Below are 24,088 nucleotides of genomic sequence, written 5' to 3' on the forward strand. Positions count from 1 at the left end.
CGATGTATAAAAACACCTGAATAAAACACTTGGTGATAAGGCAATGAAAATATAAAAGATTAGTCTGATTAATTATTCGTATTGTTGGACAATATGAACCGATGGCCGTAGTTTTGAAAGGAGGAGAATAAAGGACAATTAAGGGAGAGGGTAGGAAGAAAGAAGAAAAGAAATTACATCTTGACTTCTGGTATTTTTCCATAGTTCTGTGATGACCTCTTCTTCCCTCTCTCTCTCCCCTCCCCCTTAATTTCTCTCCTCTCCTCACAGCTGGATTGCTGTAAAATTAAGTGAAACATCTCTGCCCGCAACTCATTTCCTCAAGTTCAGAATAAAAACTATGTGTGACTGGCTCATAGGGTTGTCAGTAGAGTATAAGGATACCAGAGCTGGGCGCGTTGCTAGGTGCGTTCTGGGTTGGTTTACACCGCGGTTAGCGCTCCCAAACTATTAAAGCTTAAGAGACAGGTTCATACCAAAATAAAAGTCCGGTAGGCCACATACTATACCCAAAGAAAAAAATAGTAAGGCACATCCAAAAGGTAGGCCACATACTATACCGGCACCTGTATTACTTTAATAGTTTAGGAGCGCTAATCACGCCCAAACTAAAACGGAACTCACCCAGGAACGCACCTAATGACGCACCGAAGAACGCGCCCAGCTCTGAAGGATATATCAGGCACACAATTTTTTTTAATAATTTTTACGTAGAGATAGAAGAGTATTTGTATCAGTGTTCCGGTTATTTTTGAAACTTTTACACTTTTCATACATTTTTGACATCGCTCAAGCAAACCTACGTAGAATTTTTTGCATCAATTAACATGTTTAAACTATAATGGATCATCTTATATTTCAATCCGTAAGCAAATATTTAAAGTTCCCGCTTGACTATCATTAAACCCTTTAGTGCAAAATTGCTATGCTATGAACAACACCAGTACGAAATTTGAGCAGCACAAGAAACTATCCAATCCCTTATATTGAAGTGACTGCAAAATTTCAAATGTGATGCACATCAGTCAAGTCAACAACATCCTATTCGTAAGATCTAGCAATGGCATAATACAGCGCTTTTCTTCTACATAAATAGCGCATTTTCTGCTGATCGTTAAAAGTTAAAGTTTACGCAATACGGTTTTGTAAACATTGTGAAGTAATTCAGTTGCTCAAGGTGTGTTGAGAAGTTCAACGAAAATGGCTCTACGATCACTCTTCAGAAATATTTGTAAGTTAGATTATAAGCATATAATTGTTCAAAATTAGTTATATTTTTTTTTAGAAATGACTGCCTTCCATAAATACACATAGAGTGAATAAACTTTCATGACCTTTCGTACACCGGCTATAGTTAGTCCCTTTACGCAATTTCTCAAACTTTGTTAAATGGGTGAAGTAATGTTATTCTGATCCTGATATACAGAGGAATAGAATTATGACGAGGAGGTGTGAGGCCTGTTAACCTGATCAATTCTGCACGGATTGTCTTTTGTTCTCTCCTGGTAGATCTTTGACTTGTCAGTAGCGATGTACGAGATATCATTATTGTTATAATAATCATGACTGGCCTGTCAAGATATGTATAATTTTCGTGTACTTATTCCAACCCAATTCCTCTTTGCTGTAGTACTTTATCGTTTCTTTTTTCCATCCCATCCTTGTCCTTGACCTTTCTAGTTTCTTTTGGTCTTCTTCCATCTGGTACCTAGTTGTATATTTTCGTTGGCAACCTTACCTTGTTTATTCTACTATTATTTTTAGTCTTTACCTTTAGGTTGCCAAACTATCATAATTGGTCTCGCTGGTTAACAGATATTGCAGTAAATATTTAGAAGTGCACATCAATGACAATGTGATATAATAATTGAAAATTAAATGGTATTATTTTAGTTGTGCACACCTACATGATATAGCATTAGAAAATTAAATATTCATTTTGTAAATTATAATACATGAATGTAATATGCGATTTCCTTGGCAGAAATTGATAACAAAAAACCTTGCTATAAGTAAAGGTATTATTTTAGTTGTGCACACCTACACGATATAGCATTAGAAAATTAAATATTAATTTTGTAAATTATAATACATGAACATAATGTGTGATTTTCTTGGTAGAAATAAAAAACAAAAACTTTGAAAAAACTTTGCTACGAGGAAATTTACTAATGAATGAAGCCGCTAGGATACGGTAACAGACGCCATGCCAATTCAGTCACTATCAGACAATGGCTTTCACGTTGTGGACCAGGTGTTCTCCAACTCCAGGTGACGTTAATAAGCACTGTTACAAAGACAATAGAGATTCCTTGGAACTTTATGAGAGAACATGGGGTTCTGCCGTTGTCTGTTAATTACCTGAGGTACAATTATAATCAGGCCATCAGCATCCATGACAACGACCCAGATGATCTTTAGAATTTGAGGTACCGAATTACTAAACATTGGTTAGTTTACATAGGTTAGTTAGGGTAGGTTAGGTTAGAATAGACTAATTTATCATCCTTTCATTTCTTCGACCTCAGCACCTATCAAAACAAACATGGTGTATCATTTAACCACTGTGGCATTATTTGTTAGAAAAAACATTTTAGCAACTTTTTTGTTATTTATTTCCCCCAAGAAAATTGCATATTACATTGATCTGTTATAATTTACAAAATTATTAATTAATTTTCTATTGCTATATTGCATAGGTGTACACAACTAAAATTTTACCCAGGTAAATCTATTAAAGAACAAAGCTGCTAGAATACAGTCCAGATCCCATTTTTTTCTGTCCAATCCAGTTACTCAGTCAGATGATGGCTTTCACGTTGTGGACCGGGTGTTCTCCAACTCCAGGTGACATTAATAAGCACTGTTACAAAGACAATAGGGCTTCCTTGGACTTTATGAGAGAACATAGGATTCTACCTTCGTCTGTTAATTGCCCGAGGTACAATAATAATCAGGCTGTCAGCATCCGTGATGATGACGATGACCCAGATGATCTTTAGAATTTGAGGAACTGAATTACTAAATATAGGTTAGGTTATGTAGGTTAGGTTAGAGTAGACGTATTTATCATCCTTTCATTTCTTCGACCTAGGCGTTAGGGAGTGGTTGTGTGTGAATAATATATTGACGCACCCTAATGAGATTTCCTCCCATCTTCAATGTTTCTGCATGGGGGGGGGGGTCTCTGATTAAATGAAGTGGCCTTGCTAAGGATGTGCTGTGTCTTGTTGTATTGCTTCTGACCTGGGGTAGTGAGTGAGATGCAGGGATGACCCGTCATCTAGGAGGAGCCAAGATAAGAGGGGAATTATTCCTTTTGACTTTGGCTACCTCCCTTGTAAGGGGGGAAAAGTCCTTGGTATATGTATGTGTTTTAGTTTACAATACCAAGATCCGTAATGTAAAAATGCATCTTCTATTTATTCTTCAACATTTTTAGTTCTGTCCCTTTTGGTTGTGCGAGTAGCATTCATGAGTGGTGAGTGTTTTAAATCCAGTGCTGTTACAAGTCCTGGTCACAACAATATTATATTGCCATCAGTTGCCACACAGATTCATGTTTTCACGTTATGTTTATTTTTTGCCCCTCCACAAAACCTAGATATCCTTGTGTTAGGCAAGTAGTCTTGCCCCACATTGGGTGCCAATTGTTAGGCTTGTTTGAAGGCAAACTCTGATGGAGAGAATTTGTTTATTTAGAAAGGAATGTTAAGATAAGAGGGAGGGTGGAGGGGAGTGGAGTGTATTAGGGATGGAGTGGGTGGGAATGGTTTTTATGCCTTTTTCTTTTTGGCTACCTCCCTTGTAAGGGGAAAAAAATCTGGTATATGTATGTAGAAAGGAATGTTAGGTGCCAATAATGATAGCTCACTCAAAGTGTGAGAAAAAGGGAAATAGATGGCAAGAAAGGTGATAACTATGCATTTCAAGTCATGTCCCAACTTTGCCTGTTTGTGGGGTAGGGTGGAGGAGATGAGAAAGCAACAGAGGCCAAGAGCCAGGGTCACAGTGTGATGCTTCAAGGTGATCTGAATCTTCAGTGTTCCATCTGGTCTATATATACATAGGTCGGGTCATGACCTGTGTTGTCCAAGTTGGCACAAGGTCCAGATTGATGCATGGGAAGTTGGATGCAAAACATTCTCATGCTGGTGACCCACAAAGACGGAGAATATGGGGGACTGGTTCTGCACGTGTGTTCCTCAAAGAAGCTTTGTGTCTCACGAGGTCAGGCAAGGCTGTAATTGAGTCATCACTGGGACTGATGCTGGTACTACACAATAGTTCCTCAAGGAGTCTTTGTCCTATCTGTGGACCTCAAGGAAGCTTTGGTTGATCTGATGCAGCTGGGTGTATCCCATGGGACCTCCTTGCAGATCAGCAAGGTCATGGGACTGGCCAATGGAAGAGGTGAGGGAGGAGGACTGAGGACAATCTTCCTGATACACTCCTATGGAAGTCGGGGCTGGAAGTGAAGTTGTGTGGAGCCTCGGCAAGAAATTATCAAGGTAGTTGTCCTCACAACGCAGGGGTAGCAGCAGGCGGTGGTCCATTTGCTGCATGGTAACAATCCTCTGGGCCCTCAGCTATTTCCATGGGACCAGAGTTGCTGTGTACATCTTGGATTATGTTGAGGAGGTTGGTGCATCTTAGGAGTCTGCTCGGGGGAACCCAAACCTGGAATATGTCCTGGGATCATGTCGTAAATTGTCATTGAGTGTAGTTGCAACATCTCTCTGAAAAGATAGACATTTGAGAATGGTTGTGATTAGCAGGTGGGGTGTTAGGCCTGCCAGGGCATAGTGGACTTGACAGTCGAGGTTGGTAGTCATTAGCTGTACTGGAGTTGAGGTGTGGGATCTTGTGATCTCTGTTGAGTGTGTGGGTGGGTCAAGGTGGGGATTCTCATGGCTTTAGTTTGCTAAATGATCTAGTGGCAGTGGCAGGCCACAAATATACCTGTGGTAGGTGAGAATGTAGGCAGTCAAAATGGCAGTCAGCAGACAAGTGGCATCAGTTGATCTGTCATACGTGTGGCAGCTGGTTTGAAGGCAAACTCTGATGAAGAGAATTTGTTTTAGAAATGAATGTTGGGCACCAATAATGATAGCTTGCTCTAAGTGCAAGAAAAAGGTGGACGAACGGTGAGGAGATGAGAAAACAATGGAGGCCATGAGTCAGGTTCACAGTGGGATGAACCGAGGCGATCTGAATATTTTATGTTCTGTCTGGTCTTTATATACATGGGTTGGGTCATGACCCATGGTCCTTATTGGCATGAGGCCAAAGTTGATGCTTGGGAAGTCAGACGCAAAGCATTCTCATGCTGGTGGCTCATGAAGACAGAGAGTATGGGGAGCTGGTACCACATGTGTTCCTCAAAGAAGCTTTGTGTCGGGTTGAGTCATCGCTGGGACTGATGCTGGTACTACACATGAGTTCCTCAAGTAGGCTTAGTCCCACCTGTGGGCCTCAAGGAAGTTTTGGTCGATCCAGTGCAGCTGGGTGGTGCAAGCATGTCTCATGGGACCTTGGAAGTTGGGAAGGTTGTGGGACTGGACAGTGGAAGAAGTGAGGGAGGAGGAGTGAGGACAAGCTTCCTAACACCTTCTCTTGAGGGCCTTGTATTTTTTCCCTTTTACTCTTTAATTTCAGTTTTTATTTTATTTAGAATTTCAGGTTCATGTACAAGAGTATTTCTTCAGTAGAAATGTTTTTAAGACTTCTCGAATTAATTATAATTCTAGAGCATTTTATTTCCAACAAGCTGAACATTGATTTAATATAACTTTCTAGAAATCATGGTCCATTCTGTTCTGGATTTTTGTAATTTCTTTTTGATATACAGGATGCTTGCTACAAACTGTGTGTTTGATATGTGCATAGTTCTTGTTTGTGCATTTCATACATTTTTCTTCAATTGCTTAACACAGTTCTGCTCTTCAGTACAGTGACACCTAAGAAGAATTTGAGACCGCATTTGATTTATTGATTGATTGATGATAAGAGACTAACTGAGCTACTTTTGTGGATGTATCAGTAAATGTCTGTATTTCCTTAGCGAGGCCCGTGTCCCAAGGTTGGCGATGTGTATCAACTACAAGTGGAGATTCAGGAGCAACAGCTGCACAAATACAGGAAAAGACCAAGGTGTGTATTAATTTTACACACTGCATATTCTCATCTCATTAGTAAGATTGTTTCTACCTTGTTAATATAATTTGGATTTTGCATAGGTTTGTTCCTAATGGATTGACTGTCATACCTGGATAAATAATGCTTGTTGTCTTGAGTTTCGCTGACTGAAAGCCTGCAGTTCCTTAGTAGCTGACAACAGCCCTTGATGCCCATTTGGAAAACTCAGTTACTTCTCTCCTTCATTTGAACATGAAGGCTAGAGAGGCTGACAACTCATTTAGATTAAGCCACAGATTTCTCTGTCAGCTTTACAAACTGTATTTTATCCACCTGTTCACAGAAGAAATGCTGGTTACTAGTGACAGTTCCCTTCTCGCTGCAAACCAGTGACATAAAAACTGTCCCATGCTGATACAACACAAATCCAGTGTTTCTTCCCAGAGAGATCTATGGGAGGGCTCAAGAACCAGTGCTGGCCACTGTATGGTTTCCAGTCATTGAATCTCAAAGTAGCAGTAATTATTATTATTGTAAACTGCTGTGTAAAATTAACAACCTTTATATATGTTACCCTATAGGAAAACCCTAAGACAGGAATCCTGATGTTGAACATGGGAGGCCCACAGAACAGCGGTGAAGTTCATGACTTCTTGCTGCGTCTCTTTTCTGATCGAGATATCATTCAACTACCTGCACAAAAGTAAGACAAATTGTTGTTGGAATAAATAGGGGTGACACTGGTAGATATATTGTTCAGAAGATATTGATATTTAGATGCTACAGGGACTATAATATATTCATGTGGGGGGGTTAGTAGAATTGGTATTGATCATGTATGATGTTAGTGTGCTTTGAGTTGGCCAGCACTCTTGTAAAGGGGAAGGACCTTTGATGTATGTATGTATGGATTAAAAGAAGTCCATTCCACTAGCACACTTTTCACAAACATCACACAACAAGTGAAAAAAAAAGCATTATGGGACAGTAGTCATAGACAAGGCAGCTGATAGTTTTTAGAAACATGTTCTCAAAAAAAAAAAAAAGGATCATAGAGACAAGCATCTACAACAACAACTTTATTGAAGAGTAACCCAAAGCAACAAAAATTTTAAGACTAAACAATTGTTCAGTGGAATCCCCTAAGGAACTATACTCTCACCTGCATTATTCAGCATCTTCACAGGTGATCTCCCCCACACCAGATACAAAGCAGATGACCTAACAATAATAACCCAGCACATCACCTATAGGTGCTTAAAATTCTCCAAACCTTAAAGATGCTGGTCCTCTGTGTGAGAGACTGGGAACAATGAACTGACTGACAGACTTTCCTATTTTGCTTAAAGCCCCTTTCACCCCATCCATCCATCCATCTCACTTTCGGTCTTCTTCTCAAGTTAATCCGTCCACCTTTGCTTCTACACTGTTAATCTTTCTTCACTCATTCTTTCCATGTTCCCAAACCACCCCTATCATCTTTCATCAGTCCTGTCTACCAGTTCCCTTTCCCCCCACTCTCCTCCTCACCTCCACATTTTTTGCTATCCAATATTGTAACCCTCACCATATTTTTTTAATTGTAAATCGCAAAATTATTTTTTTCTTTTATGCAGTTTCTTTTTGAAGTAGGTAACGTATGTATCCATGTGTAAAATATTTAATAAATGTTTTGTTGGTTTTGCCTATCTTTATGAATATATATATATTTTGTGAAGGTACATGGGTCCATGGATTGCTAAAAGACGAACCCCAAATATTCAGGAGAAGTATAATGAGATAGGTGGTGGTTCCCCAATCTTCAAGTGGACAGATTTGCAGGTTTGGTTCTGACATAGTTTCTGTTGATAATTACCAATGAATCACATTTTTTCTAATGAATATGCATATCCTACAATTTGAATAGATCTTGTATTGGAATGTGTTACTAAGTCTCGTTTCATGCAAAAGGGTAAACTGCTTTGTGAACGTCTAGATGATATCTGCCCTGAATCGGCCCCTCATAAGCAGTACGTAGGTTTCCGCTATGCTCACCCTCTCACTGAAAACACACTGCAGCAGATGGAAGAGTGAGTAATATTAATGATGTTTATTTTTTATCTCTCAACATATATATATATATATATCATTGAAGAATTGCTTCTGTTTTATATATATATATATCTATATACATATACATATATGCGGCCTTGCTATGGATGTGCTGTGTCTTGCAACACTGCTTCTGACCCAGGGCAGTGGACAAGATGCAGGGATGACCCGTCATCCAGGAAGTGCCAAGATAAGAGGGAGAGAAGAGGCTAGAGGGGAGTGGTGTATGTAGGGGATGGAATGGGTGGGAGTGGTTTCTAAGCCTTTGTTTTTTGGCTACCTCCCTTGTAAGGGGGAAAATAGCCTTTGGTATATGTATGTATATATATACATACATATACATGCATACATATACATGCATACATACATATGCTAAGGGCTTTTTAACCCTTGTAATGGAGGTAGCAAAAATCAAATGCATAAATCCATTCCCACCTATTTCATCCCCTCACACTCCATTCCTATTCACCCCCCTTCCCTCCCTCTTTTCTTGGCTCCTCCTGGATGATGGGTCAGAAGCAATGCAGCAAGGCACAGCACATCCATAGCAAGGCCAGTTCATTTAATCGCCGACACCCCCCCTCCGTCCCCTTGCATAAAAAAAGAGAAGATAGGGAGAAATCCCTTGGGGCTGCATCAAAATATCATTCACACATACCCCTTCAGCCCCTTTCCATGTATCACAGCATCATCCACACACAACCATTCTCCACTCCTATCTTCTGTCTTTTCCCTTCCTCAACAGACATTCCTCTCTTTCCCAATGCCCCTTTTACTCCATCCATCCATCTCATCCTTGGTCACCCTCTCATGTTCACTCCCTCCACCTCTGCCTTCCACACCTCTTTTACTAATCTTTCTTCACTCATTCTTTCCATGTGTCCAAACCAACCCAATACTCTTTCATCGACCCTATGTCCCAACTCCCTTTTCACCCCCGTTCTCCTCCTCATTTCTCACTCTATCCAGCCTAGTAACCCCCATCATACTTCTCAGGTATTTCATCTCAAATATATTCAAACTCTTCCTCTCTACCTCTCTTATGTTCCATGTTTCTGCCCCATGCAGTGCTGTCAGCACAATCACCCCTGCATACAATCTCCTCTGTAACAGTGCATGTTATGAAAGGAATGTGGCACTCGCTCAGGCGACTGAAGCCCCTCCTGGGGATAAGTGCCACCTGTGTAGTGATGGTGGCCAGGGATGTTTGCCGCTGTTTGGCCCCCAACTCTTAGGGGCACATATACAACACCTACAGACCACCTACACTATGAAACAAAAGTCCTCAAAGTCAAAGATCACCTTGACATGAGAGGCACACAAACACTTTCTGCAGCCTCCACAAACACAGCACACCCACTACACTACATAGCAGAACACACACACACCAAGAAATATAAAAAAAAACGCCCAAATATCTATATCACACACAAATAATTTCTTCTCTCCCTCTAAAACACCAAGTACCAGCCTCTGGAAGCATATTCATAAACTCATCACTCACTGCTCCATTAACACACTAAAAGACAACACATTGCTGCATGCCAGGCCCCCTGATATCCATCCCTCTGAATCCTCTCTCCCACAAAAGGACAGAGTCCACCTGGCCAGACTGTGATGCAGCCACCACCCAACCCTTCTAAGCTACCAGAAGAGACTGGATGACCACATTGTGGACAAATGCCCAGGATGTAACACTTCACCCTGTACTATTCAAAACGTCATGGAAGGCTGCATTATACACAAACACGCATGCAAACAACACAACATACACTCCATAAAGGATTTGTGGAAAAACCCTGTTTCAGCTGTGGCATTCCTTGGGGAGATGGGACTGCTCGGACAGACAGTCTAGGGAACAACAACAATCTCCTCTTAGCATCCATTCCCAAATATCTATTTCTCACTACACTTTTTAATCCCCCAAGGCATGTACTGGTTTCTCTAAACCTACATTTCACCTCCAGTCCTCCCTCTCCTGCCACATTTACCCCCAAATATCTAAAGCTGTCTACTTCCCACAGTCTCTCTCCCTTAATACTTACTTCCAATTTGTTACTATCCACTCCTTTTGTACATCTCATCACCTTACTTTTACCCACATTTATCTTCAACTTCCTTCTTTCACACATCTTCTCAAACTCTGCCACTAACATCCCTAATCCCTTCTCTGATCCTGCTACAAGCGCAGTGTCATCAGTAAACAACAATTGGCTTATCTCCTATTTTTCTCAATTTTCTTTAACCATCTCCAATCCTTGACCTATTACCCTTGCATTTACCTCTTGCACCACCCCATCCATGTATAAATTGAACAGCCAAGGTGACATGACACATCTCAAACCACTCACACACTCCATTTCTAATTCTAACACAGGGTTTATTACTCACATACATATACCAAAGGCTTTTTCCCCATTACATGGGGGGTAGCCAAAAAGAAAAAGGCATAAAAACACTCCCACCCATTTCATCCCTACATACACTCCACACACCTCCCACCCTCCCTCTCATCTGAGCACCTCCTGGATGACGGGTCATCCCTGCACCCTGCCCACCGCCCTGGGTCAGAAGCAGTGTCGCAAGACACAGCACATCCACAGCAAGGCCGCTTCATTTAATCGGCGACCCCCCCTCTCCGTCCCCTCTTGCATATAAGGAGAGGACGGGGAGAAAATCCCTTCGGGCTGCGTCAAAATTTACTCACACATACTACCCCACCCCCCACCTCCCTGCCCATTCCTCCTCATGCAATCACAACATCATCCATATACAACCATTCTCCACTCACCTCTGTCTTCCGTCCTCTCCCTTCCTTCCTCAACAGACATTCCCCTCTTCCCCAAAGCCCCCTTCACCCCATCCATCCACCTCATCCTAGGACATCCCCTCATGTTCACTCCCTCCACATCTGCCTTCCATACCTCTTTTACTAGTCTTTCTTCACTCATTCTTTCCATGTGTCCAAACCATCCTAATATTCTTTCATCAACCCTATCTCCCAAATCCTTTTTCACATACATATACCAAAGGCTTTTTCCCCATTACATGGGGGGTAGCCAAAAAGAAAAAGGCATAGAAATCACTCCCACCCATTTCATTTCCCATATATACCACTCCCCTCCACCCTCCTCCCTCCCTCCCATCTTGGCATACATGCAGAGGTACTGCAGATAAAGGGGATACAAGGAAAGCTGTTAAGAGAAATCAAGTCTTTTTATGAGGGTAATAAACCCTTTCAAGAAAGAGAGTTTATTACTCTCATAAAAAGACTTGACTGCTCTTAACAGCTTTCCTCGTATCCCATATAACTGCAGTATCTCCCATATTATATTGGCTGCATGTTATTGTAGGGTTAAAAGCTGCTAAGTAGCATACAGCTGATACCTTAGGATCTATATGGGATTCCCCCACGGACCAGAGGCACACATAATTTTGTCTGTGGTAGAGGAAATCTCTATTCATAGAGAAATGTTGATACTTTATTATATTGTGGCTGTCACTCCGTTATGCTGTCTCCCCACTCCTGTTACTGTCCTGTACCATTTCTTTGAATACTCATTTTGAAACAACACTGCCACCAAGTCTTTCCACTTGAGTTGTATAAGGCGACTAAAATGGGATGGGGATAGGACTAGGCATCCTACTATCTGTACCCTCAAAGGGGACATTCCTAAAAAAAAGTAAAGACATAAGAGGGTCTCGGAGTTTAAGGCAACATTTTATTGATTGATTTGGTAGCAACCATATCCCTTTGGGCTGTGTCAAAAAATCAATCATTCACAAATAACCACTTCCTAACCCCCCCCTTCCCCCACCCTCTCCCTCCTTGTATCACAGTATCATCTATACACAGTCATTCTCCACTCACCCCTATCTCCTCCCCTCTCTCTTCCTTGCTCAACAGATATTCCCCACTAGCTCAACACCCCTTTCACCCCATCCATCCATCTCATCCTTGGTCATCCCCTCATGTTCACTCCATCCACCCCTGCTTTCCACACTTCTTTTTAATAATCTTTTTTTCACTCCTTTCCAAGTTTGTGTGGGAGGTGGACATGAGGGTGCTGGGCAGGGGTTTGGGGGCGGTTGAAAGTGGGAGGAAGCGGGAGATAAGTCAATTGTTTGTAGATGACATTGGACTTGTAGCTGAGTCCAAAGGAGAGACTGAAGCAGTTGAGGGCATATAAATGGAGAAAGCTGAAAATAAATATGAGCTAAGTAAGATGATGAGATGTTCAAGGGGTGTCAGCTTTTCTTTCAGTATTTAGGTATTTCCATCTTGTCATAACAGTATGTACATGCCCTAGGCTACCTCCCTCATAAGGGGGAAAAAGCTCATGGTATACCTCATCCAGGAGGTGCTCAGATGAGAGGGAGGGTGGAGGGGTGTGGAGTGTATTCAGGGATGGAATGGGTGGGAATTATTTTATGCCTTTCCCTTTTTGGCTACCTCTCTTGTAAGGGGGAAAAAGCCTTGGTATATGTATGTATGTATGTATATAGATAACAACCATATGAAAGAGTAAATGTGGTCTGATTGGAACCAGTACAGTACAGTAACATTTTAGAATATTTACATACATATACCAAGGCTTTTTCCCCCTTGCAAGGGAGGTAGTAGGTAGTAGTTAAATAATTTCCTCCACTGCATTAAAAATATCTGTGAATATTCTATTATAAGAATATTTACAGGTATGGTTAATGCAGTGGAAGAAATTATTTAACCCCTTTGCTAAGTGGTGCCTCAGAAATTAAGAAAATAGTGTGGTGGCAACTAGAATAAATGGGAATTTGCCACCTGGAGTGGAAGGGATTGAGACATTTAGAAAAATAATCCTTAATGTTGAATATATTTTATGTGTCTTGCGTCACTGCCTCTGACCCAGGGCAGTGGACAAGATGCAGGGATGACCCGTCATCCAGGAGGTGCCAAGATAAGAGGGAGGGAGGAGGGTGGAGGGAAGTGGAATATGTAGGGAATGGAATGGGTGGGAGTGGTTTCTATGCCTTTTTCTTTTTGGCTACCTCCCTTGTAAGGGGGAAAAAGCCTTTGGTATATGTATGTATGCTAAGTGGTGCCTCAGAAATTAAGAAAATAGTGTAGTGACAGCTAGAATAAAAGGGAAATTGCCACCTGGAGTGGAAGGGATTGAAACATTTAGAAGAGTAATCCTTAATGCTGAATACGTTTATGTTTACAGTGATGGAGTGGAGCACTGCATTGCCTTTTCACAGTATCCACAGTACAGCTGTAGCACTACAGGTTCCAGTATGAATGCTATACATAAGTTCTATGCCTCAAGGTAAACACATCATGAATTCTATACTGAAATTCTGTACCTCAAGGTGAATATTAAAGATATCATGATTAGTAAAAAAAAAATAATGCATGCTTTCCAAAATTGTATTGGATTGATTATTTTCATGTTACATGTGAACCTATTCCTCGTTTAGAATTTATTTTAGAATTGCTATACATAATTAGAATTGCTATACAGAAGTTCTATGCCTCAAGGTAAACACATCGTGAATTCTATACTGAAATTCTGTGCCTCAAGGTGAATATTAAAGATATCATCATTATTAGTAAAGAAAAATAATGCATGCTTTCCAAAATTGTATTGGGTCGATTATCTTCATGTTACATGTGAATCTATTCCTTGTTTAGAATTGTATTTTAGAATTGCTATACAGAATTAGAATTGCTATATAGAAGTTCTATGCCTCAAGGTAAACACATTGTGAATTCTATACTGAAATTCTGTGCCTCAAGGTGAATATTAAAGATATCATCATGATTAGTAAAGAAAAATAATGCATGCTTTCCAAAATTGTATTGGGTCGATTATCTTCATGTTACATGTGAATCTATTCCTTGTTTAGAATTGTATTTTAGAATTGCTATATAGAAGTTCTATACCTCAAGGTAAACACATCGTGAATTCTGTACTGAAATTCTGTGCCTCAATGTGAATATTTAAGATATCATCATGATTAGTAAAAAAAATAATACATGCTTTCCAAAATTGCATTGGGTCGATTATCTTCATGTTACATGTGAATCTATTCCTTGTTTAGAATTGTATTTTAGAATTGCTATACAGAATTGCTATACATAATTAGAATTGCTATACAGAAGTTCTATGCCTCAAGGTAAACACATCGTGAATTCTATACTGAAATTCTGTGCCTCAAGGTGAATATTTAAGATATCATCATGATAAGTAAAGAAATACATGCTTTCCAAAATTGTATTGGGTTGATTATCTTCATGTTACATGTGAATCTATTCCTTATTTAGAATTTTCTTTTCTCTTCCATTTATGCAGGGGTGAGGAGACAAATATGACTTGGAGTGTTATTGATAGATGGTGCACCAACCAATTTTTAGCCAAGTGTTTTGCTGAAAATATTAAAGCTGAATTGGAAAAGTTTCCCGTAGAGAAGCAGAAGGAAGTGTTCATTCTCTTCTCAGCACATTCCTTGCCACTTCGGGTAGGTACTTGCATATATCTGGTGTGCTTTAAATACCAAAAAATAAAGGTATCTTCTTCAGCTGATACTGAGAACCTGCAGTCAAGAAGCAGTAATTCAGTGTCAATTACATACATACATATACCAAGGCTTTTTCGCCCTTACAAGGGAGGTAGCCAAAAAGGAAAAGCCATAAAATCATTCCCACCCATTCCATCCCTAAATACACTCCACACCCCCTCCATCCTCCCTCTTATCTTAGGACCTCCTGGACGACGGGTCATCCCTGCACCTTGTCCACTGCCCTGGGTCAGAAGCAGTGTCGCAAGACACAGCACATCCACAGCAAGGCCGCTTCATTAAATCGGCGACCCCCCCCCCCCCTCTCTGTCCCCCATGCATAAAGGAGAAGACGGGGAGAAATCCCTTTGGGCTGCGTCAAAAATTGCTCACACATACTACCCCACCCTCCATCCCCCCGCCCATTCCACCTCATGCATCACAATATCATCCATATACAACCATTCTCCATTCACCCCTGTCTTCTGTCCTCTCCCGTCCTTCCTCAACAGACATTCCCCTCTTGTTATAAAGTTTGTATGAAACACAAAAGACCAAAAGGTTATATAATTTAAATGAAAACATAAGGGACCAAAGACAGGTTCCTGCAAGATAGACAGCACAACTGGCTGTTGTCAAAACCTGTCTACCCCTTCAACTCTATCAGAAGGTGCGGCCTTGAGGGCCAGACACCTGGGTCTCTAGACAAGGCCCAAGATCTCATTATCAACTCTAGTCGAACTTCTTACAATTTTCACATATGGAGAGCTGACAACTGGTAACTGCTCCATGCCTACTACTTTCAACCAGTGACATAGAAACAGTCCCACACTAGTACAGCACAGGCAAAAATCCAACATTTCTTCTCAGAGAGATCTGTGGTAGGGCCCAAGGACCATTGCCAACTGCTGTGTGGCTGTGAATTCTCCACTTGTGAAACTTGAGAGAGCAGTTATTAATATTTTAAAATAGTCATTATAAACCTTAGAGTGGTAGGGAGTTCTGTAGAAAAAAGTTATATAGAATATACGTACAATGTTTGTAACAAACTTTTCATATACATACAGTACAAAGGACTTTTTCTCTTTTACAAGGGAGGTAGCCAAAGTCAAAAGGGATAATTCCACTCCTATCCATCTCATCCCCACATACTCCACTCCCATTCACCACCCCTCCCTCCTTCACTCTTTTCTTGGCTCCTCCTGGATGATGGGTCATCCCAGCATCTTGCCCATTGCCATGGTTCAGAAGCAGTGCAGCAAAATGCAGCACATCCACAACAAGACAGCTTCATTTAATTAGTGACCTCCCATCTCTGTCTCCTCATACAGAAAAAAGAGATGAAGGGGAGAAATCCCTTTGGGTTGCATCAAAACATCACTTGCCCATAACCACACCCTAACTCCCCCACTCCGTCCATGCATCACACCATCATCCATACACAACCATTCTCCACTCACCCCTATCTTCTGTCTTCTCTCTTCCTTGCTCAACAGACATCCCCCTCTTTCCCAATGCCCCTTTTACCCCATCTATCCACCTTATCCTCAGTTGCTCCAACCTTTGCACTCCATCCACCTCTGCCTTCCACACTTCTTTTACTAATCTTTCTTCCTTCATTCTTTCCATGTGTCCAAACTATTCCAATACTCTTTCATCAACCATATATCCTAACTCCTTTTCCAATCCCGCCCTCCTCCTCCTTACCTCCTTGTTTCTCGCTCTGCCCAGCCTAGTAATCCCTACAATATTTTTCAGGCATTTCATCTCATACATATGTATATACATATACCAAGGCTTTTTCCCCCTTACAAGGGAGGTAGCCAAAAAGAAACGCATTTAAACTCTTCCTCCCTTATGTTTCCTGTTTCGGGCCCATACCGTGCTGTCGACACAATTACCCCTTCATACAACCTCCTAATAGCATCCATTCCCAAATGTCTGTTTCTCATTACACTTTTTAATCCCCTAAGGCATTTATTTGTTTCTTTCAATCTACAATATACCTCTACTTCCACACCTTCCTTTCTTGCCACTTGCACCCCCAAGTATCTAAAGCTATTCACCTCCACCAGCCTCTCCTTTAATACTCACTTCCAAATATTCTACTTTTCATATAGTTCATATAATCGTTGCCTCAAGTTTCATACATACATACATATACCAAAGGCTCTTTCCCCCTACGTGGGGGGTAATAAAGAAAAAGGCATAGAAACCACCCCCACCCGTTCCATTTCCTATATATTCCACTCCCCTCCACCCTCCTCCCTCCCTCTTATCTTGGCATCACCTCGAGTTTCACCAAGTGGAAAGTCTGCACGTGCACAGGGGCTGGCAATGGTCCTTAGAACCTCTCACAGATCTCTCTGGGAAGAAACTTTGGATTATTGTCAGTGTAGTATCAGCAGGGGACTGTTTCTATCTCACTGGCTGAAAATGGCTAGGAAGAGGAGAACAGTCACCAGTTGTCAGCTCCCCATCTGTGAAGAAATGTAATAAATACTATTGAAGTTGATAGAGATCTTAGGCTCAGTCCAAAAAGTGCGTGTTAGCTCCTCTTGATGGAGGTGAAGAGATTGACACATTTTGAAAATAGGCAGAGGACCAATGATGGGTATCTGTATATGGTATATAGATAGATTGTAAAGTAACAGACATGCTTCCATCTTGAGTATGACCCTGTTTGATTGCAGCAAGTAAACAAAGGGGACCCATACAGTGCAGAGGTTGGAGCTACAGTTCAGCTGGTCATGAAAGAACTTGGCTTCACTCATCCATACCGACTAGTGTGGCAGAGCAAGGTTGGGCCTTTACCGTGGCTCTCACCGGCAACTGATGATGCAATAAAAGGTAAGTAGCACATGCATGGGGTCGTAACAAAGACCTTTAGCAGAATGGAAATACAGTACTACCTTTTATTAATGGACTAAAAGGGTGTCCGTTGATGTGAATAATCCGTTGATTTGGAGTGGTTTTTGGGTGGCATAGTGATTGCACGCACTAAACAATAGCACCAAAAAAACAGCGAAAACACCACAAACACAGCTAATTAAAGTCCGTTAATGAGAGGTAGTACTGTAGTCAACTCGGGTTTTTAGACCAACTCTCAACAAAAGAAATAGATAAAATTAGTTTAGAACAAAATCTACAAAGTACATCAAATCAAAGGGATGAATCAAGTTGATGTCAGCTTGGGTTATTAGACCAACTCTCAGCTAAAGAAATAGATAAAAATTAGTTTAGAACAAAATCTGGAAAGTACATAAAGTCAAAGGGATGAATCAAGGTGATGCCTCTTCAGTATGTAAGGTTGTCACTGTTGTAACAAGTTATGGCATTGGATAGAATAGTAACTCATAAGTTCATCATGAGGTGAAGCAATTTATTAATATTTATCAAAGTACATACATATACCAAAGGCTTTTCCCCCCTTACAAGGGAGGTAGCCAAAAAACAAAGGCATAAAATCCACTCCTACCCATTTCAACCCCACTTACTCCACTTCCATCCACCCCCCTCCCTCCCTCTTATCTTGGCTCCTCCCTCAGTTTTGCCCCTTGCTCAGGATCAGAAGCTGTGTCACAAGACACAGCACATCCACAGCAAGGCTGCTTCATTAAATTGGCAACCCCTCTCCCTCTCCGTCCCCTCATGCAGAAATGGAGAAACTGGGAGAAATCCCTTTGGGCTGTGTAAGTTAATGGATGGATGGGGTAAACAGGGCATTGGGAAAGGGGAATGTTTGTTGAGGAAGGACAAGAGAGGACAGAAGATAAGGGTGAATGGAGAATGGTTGTGTATGGATGATACTGTGATGCATAAGGGGGAGTGGGTGGGGGGATGAGGGTTGAGGGAGTATATGTGAAAGATAAATTGATGCAGCCCGAAGGGATTTCTCCCAGTCTTCTCCATTTCTGCATGAGGGGATGGAGAGGAAGGGGGGTTGCCGATTTAATGAAGCAGCCTTGCTGTGGATGTGCTGGGTCTTGCGACACTGGTCCTGACCCAGGGCAGTGGATGGGATACAGGGATGACCCGTCATCCATGAGGAGCGAAGAGGAGAAGGAGGAAAGGGTGGTGAAGGGGAATGGTGGGAGTAGGTACATGCCTTTGACTTGGCTACCTTCCTATAAGGGGGGAAAAGCCCTTGGTGTGTAGATAGATAGGCTAGTGGGATTGTTGATTATGAGCCTTTAAGAAGGGAAGTGTGCAATTGGATTGGAGGAGTACATTTATAATTACATTATACAAAGGCAAAGGGGACAATTATGAATGTGGTAACTTTGAAGGGTCTTTCTGTTGAGTGTAATTGGTAATACATGGGAGGATGTTAATTCAGAGGAATAGGAAGGGAACAGGTAGTAATTGGGGAAGAGCAGAAGAATGTGGGTTTATGAAGTGTGTGTAGATGGAATTTTTGAAGATAAGTAGATATGCAAGAAGTTGTGACAGAGGGCAGGGATGTCTTTTGGGATTTATGGATTTGGAGAAGGCATATGGCAGGGTTGATAGAGATACCAGATGATTGTTGAGAATGAATGGGATAGGGGGAAGTCTGTTGAGGGTGGTTAAAAGTTTCATGAGTAGTAATACTTGTGTGGGGGCAGAGAATGAAAAAAGTGAGTGGTGTGAGGTTGTAGGTGGGTGTGCATCAGCTTTGTGCATCACCATGGTTGTTCATGTCTAAGGATGGGGTTGTGTGGAAAGTGAACATGAGGGTGCTGGGCAGGGGTTTGAGGCTGATGAAAATGGGAGGTAAGCCGTTGTTTGTAGTTGACATTGCACTTGTAGCGGAGTTCAGAGGAGGGACTAAGGCAGTTGATGGCAGATTGTGGAAGGGCGAGTGAGAGGAGAAAGCTGAAAATAAATGTGAGCTAAAGTAAGATGATGAGACGCATAAGGGGTGGCAGCTTTGCAGCTTTTCTTTCAGTTTTTGGGTATTTCCCCTATCATAACAGTGAGTACATACATATACAAACCACTCATTTTATATATAATATATATATATGTATATATATATATATATATATGTATATATATATATATGTATATATATATACAGGTAAACGTCGACTTACGATGGCCGCGACTTACGATTGTTCGACTTTACGATGACGACGACGACGACGACGATATGATAATTTAACCCCTTCCATACGGTGCCGCACACGTAGGCGTCATGAGCAAGTGGATTCGCGACGCTGCCATATCGGCGTCTTGATTATATTTATTGTAGTCGCCCCTGTGTTTTTACATTCTCTCAAATGTGCCCTAAATCCCATTCTCTGTGGTTTTAAAAATTCGCGGGTGAGAGAGAGAACGATCGATAAAAGCGGTGACTATATTTTATGATGCGAGTATTATTACGTCACGTCGTACGGCTGGCATTGGCTGCTGCCCGCGAGATTTAAGTTCCGTACTGAAAATACATATTATAGTGTTTGAATATGGTAAAAAGGATAAAAATAATTAAATAAACTACTGTACATGTTTAATAGGCTATATTCAGTATCTCTGGTGGTTAATATACAGGTAGGCTAGGTACAGTGACCACGGAACAGAGGGGGGGTCGACTTACGATGAGATCGTCTTACGATGGCTCTATCGAAACCTAATGCCATCGTAAGTCGACGTTTACCTGTATATATATATATATATATATATATATATATATATATATATACATATATATACATACATACATACCAGCAATGCCACTGCATCCTCCATTTATGCCCTCTCTACTCTCTTGCTTCTCACTTCTTTACCACATCCCTTCTACACTGATATTTCAGTATCCCTGTAGTCATTTAGCAGTTCCTAGAGGTAGCCAGATTAAAAGAAATAGGGTCATCCACTGTGGAAGGGGTTAGAAGAATGTAATTTTTTCAGGATTGTGGAGAAACCTTATGAATAAAACTGAAGTGACTGAAAAGTCAATGTGGAATAGTTTTAGAGGGTTTGTGTGACTGCCAAAGATACGTACTTAAGAACTTTATGGTTGCGTTTACTTTACAAGGCTTCTGGGACAAGAAATCAATTCATCTTTCTAAATGTTTCAGGATTGGTAAAACGTGGCCGAAAAAATATACTCCTTGTGCCCATTGCGTTTACAAGTGACCACATTGAAACACTTCATGAACTTGATATTGAATATTCTGAGGAGTTGGGTGCAGAGGTAAGGGTGTGTTGTATTTATATCATAATAGTCTTTAAAAACTATAACAATGGAGATCAAATTATTTTCACTAAATGGATATATTTCTCTCTCCTGTGTTGATGTAATTTTTTTTTTTTTTTTTCTTTTTAATCATCATCATCTTTGGTGCATATCCTTTGTTCATCTATTTCCAGGTTGGTGTTGAAAATATTCGTCGCTGTGCGGCACCTAATGCTCATCCTCTCTTTATTGATGCATTAGTGGACGAAGTAAGTCAGCACATAAGAAGTGGGCATCGGTGTAATGAACAGTTCCTCATTAATTGCCCTCTCTGCATTAATCCTTCTTGTTATGCTTCAAAGAAGTGGTTTAGATATGTGACCAGGAAGTTTGATTAATGCATGGACAAACCTCATCTGTAAGTAGTGCATTTACACAAAAAGGGACAAGAATTTGTACTATATTATTCCATCACTTCCATAATCCAAAGACTAGCGTTTATAAATCACATCATGCCCAAAAATTGTACCACAGTTTTGACAGTTATATCAAGGATGAAAAGAGTTTTGAGAAGTAGTATGAGTAGAATGTGAAGGCCAGCAAAATCCCAATTAAAGAAGATCACATGTTGACAAATCCATGTAAATATGTGTCCTTCCATTGAAAATTGTGTTTAGGGGTTATTTGAGACAGTTTGGCGGGAGTGATGATGGAGTTTGAAAAAGTTATTTTTGTATATGTACAGCAATTAATACATTACTGAGGATAATCTCTAATGGAGTAGAGGAGAACTACCCTAATTAAGAACAGATGCATCTCTCACATCTCAAGTACCAACCCTTCTGAGACACATGTTACACACACATTCATAGATGCACACAATCACTCACTCACTCACTCAAAGGGTCTTTCCTCTTTGTAAGAGGGTTTGCCAAGACAAAGCACACACACCTGCATTATATGTGAAACCTATTCAACCACCTCTCTAATCTTGGTATCTTTTGGATGAAGGGTTGACCATTTTTCCACCAACCACACTGCCTAGGTCAAAAGCAATGCAGTGAGGCACAACTCTCCCACAGATGGGCCCAACAGCCAGAGCCGGTTTACCCCCACTGGTTCACTGCATGGCAATCCTTCCCCCTCTTCATCCACTCATAGTGAATTATGAAGATGAGAAGAACATTCCTTCAAGCTGTGTCATCCCTTCATCCATTCACAATCTTCTTCCATTCACTTCTTTTGCACTCTCTTCCCTTGTCAACAGCAAGCTAACTCCATCCACTTATACATACACATATGTACCAAAAAAGGCCTTTTCCCCCATATAATGGGGGTGGTCCAGCAAAAGGAGACATCCCTCCACCAATGCTTTCCATATTCTTTGTTCTTTCTACATGTCCATAGCACCTCAGCATTCTGTTCTACCCATTATATAAGGAAGATGGCTGAGTCAAAGCTTACACCCACCCTTCACCCATCCAAAAATCTATTTGTTGTCGCTCCTATCTTGACTCTTTATGAATGAAAGGTCATGTGAGAATCAACACCGTGTGAGATCAAAACCTTTATTGGTATGACGTTTTGCTTGTTACAACTTTTTCAAGTACTTGAAAAAGCTGTAACAAGCGAAACATCGTACCAATAAAGGTTTCAATCTCACACGGTGTTGATTCTCACAGTCTTGTTGGCTTTTGCCATTGTGTTTCAACATGAAAGGTCATCCTTGTACTCTGCCCACTTCTTGGGTCAGAGGTAATGCAGCAAGACACAACACCTCCACAGCAGGGTCCGACAACCAAAGCTGGTGGTGTCTCTTCTGCTTCATTACATGTTGGCAGCCCTCCCATCCCCCCTCATCCACATGAGAGAATACAGAACAGACAAAAAGAAATCCCTGAGGTTGCATTGCTTCCTCGCTCATTCACAACCTTTCTCTTGTCTTCTCCTTTCCCTGGTTGACAAATATTCTTCATACATCCAGTGTCCCTTCCATCCCATCCATCCACCTCATTCTCAATCTACTTTATAAGTTTGTTCCATCCACCACCACCTTTCACATTCTTTTTGCTATTCATTCTTGACACATTCTTTCCATATGCCCAAACCATCCTAGTATTATTTGATCAACCCTGAATGCTAGCCCTTATTCCGACCCTGTATTCCTCCATTCCCTGCTAGTGACCATTCCAACCCTGTACTCCTCTGTTCCCTGCTAGTGACCCCAAAAACTTAAAAGTTCATTTCCTATAGCTTCTCTCTCTTTAGATTCTCCTCCAACTCTCAGCCATCCTCACCTGTTGTACATAATCTTACTTTAGCCCACATTTACTTTTGGCTTTCTCTTCTCTCATACCCTCCCAAACTGTGCCCCCTCACACCATCCTACTTGGTTTTCTCCTACAACATGCAAGGGAACACAGCAGTGGCATCTCTCTCCTCATCCTATTATGAGCTGGATCAGAGAACAAAGATATAGGGTCATAGAAGTGGTAAAGAGTAGTTCAAAGAGGGACAGCAGTAGTCCAAAATCATCTCGATCCTTCATGAGGAGAAATTTTAATCTAAAATAAATGAATGATGTGTGCTATGGTCTGTAGGGGCCCCTCAAAAACAGCCCTAAAAGTATTGACTACATGTTACTATGAAGTCAAGACCCTGGTAACATTTCAGAACTGCTGTACCCCTAAACAGTTTTGTGTATTTACCTAGTTGTATTTTGCGGGAAGGGGAGCTATGCTCGTGGTGTCCTGCCTTTGTATCTCGCATATTTATTCAAGTATTATTTTAGTACTTAAGTACTTATTAGCACTGCAAGGGACTTGTGATGTGATGATGATGATATGGTTTAACGTCACAAACTCTCCCCTACTGGAAGGCTAGGATGGTGCCCCTCACAGATGGCTTTGTAGTCTTGTACTCAAGAAATATTGTTAGGGTTTAGGATTCTGTATCTTTTTGGTAGAATTTGTTATATTTATTTGAGGGATGAATAAGAGGTGCTCCTTTATTTCATGCTATTGTTATTGTAATTTTCCAAATGTTTTCAGTCATTTTGAAATACTCTGTTGAATACACCTCGGCTGGGCCTATAGATCTTCACTGCAACCTGCAAAGTTTAATTGTTGATTTTTTTTAAATAAAGATATTTGTTTTCATACA

The 24,088-nt window shown here is 41.0% G+C and overlaps 1 protein-coding gene across 2 annotated transcripts; it reads left to right on the forward strand.

Annotated features, from left to right (window-relative positions):
- The first annotated feature begins 35 nt into the window (after positions 1-35).
- On the forward strand, positions 36-24,088 carry FeCH (ferrochelatase, mitochondrial). Of its 2 annotated transcripts, XM_076204348.1 has the most exons (11): positions 36-1,231; positions 6,065-6,153; positions 6,720-6,841; positions 7,857-7,959; positions 8,089-8,207; positions 13,434-13,535; positions 14,562-14,727; positions 17,460-17,616; positions 20,829-20,944; positions 21,121-21,344; positions 23,977-24,088. In XM_076204348.1, the coding sequence occupies exons 1-10, from the start codon at positions 1,201-1,203 to the stop codon at positions 21,322-21,324; spliced, it is 1,209 nt and encodes a 402-aa protein (XP_076060463.1). In that variant the 5' UTR covers positions 36-1,200; the 3' UTR covers positions 21,325-21,344; positions 23,977-24,088. The 2 variants fall into 2 exon arrangements, with proteins under 2 accessions (XP_076060463.1, XP_076060462.1); XM_076204347.1 differs by having other exon boundaries at positions 21,121-24,088.

The sequence above is a fragment of the Oratosquilla oratoria genome, chromosome 21 (assembly GCF_046742065.1).
Source record: "Oratosquilla oratoria isolate Oo_2021 chromosome 21, ASM4674206v1, whole genome shotgun sequence".
Taxonomy (NCBI): domain Eukaryota; kingdom Metazoa; phylum Arthropoda; class Malacostraca; order Stomatopoda; family Squillidae; genus Oratosquilla; species Oratosquilla oratoria.

Coding starts and splice junctions, on each gene's coding strand:
- FeCH (XM_076204347.1), top strand. CDS start 1,201: ATGGCTCTACGATCACTCTTCAGAAATATTT. Junction 6,154..6,719: donor AAATACAGGAAAAGACCAAG/GTGTGTATTAAT, acceptor GTTACCCTATAG/GAAAACCCTAAGACAGGAAT. Junction 6,842..7,856: donor ATTCAACTACCTGCACAAAA/GTAAGACAAATT, acceptor TATTTTGTGAAG/GTACATGGGTCCATGGATTG.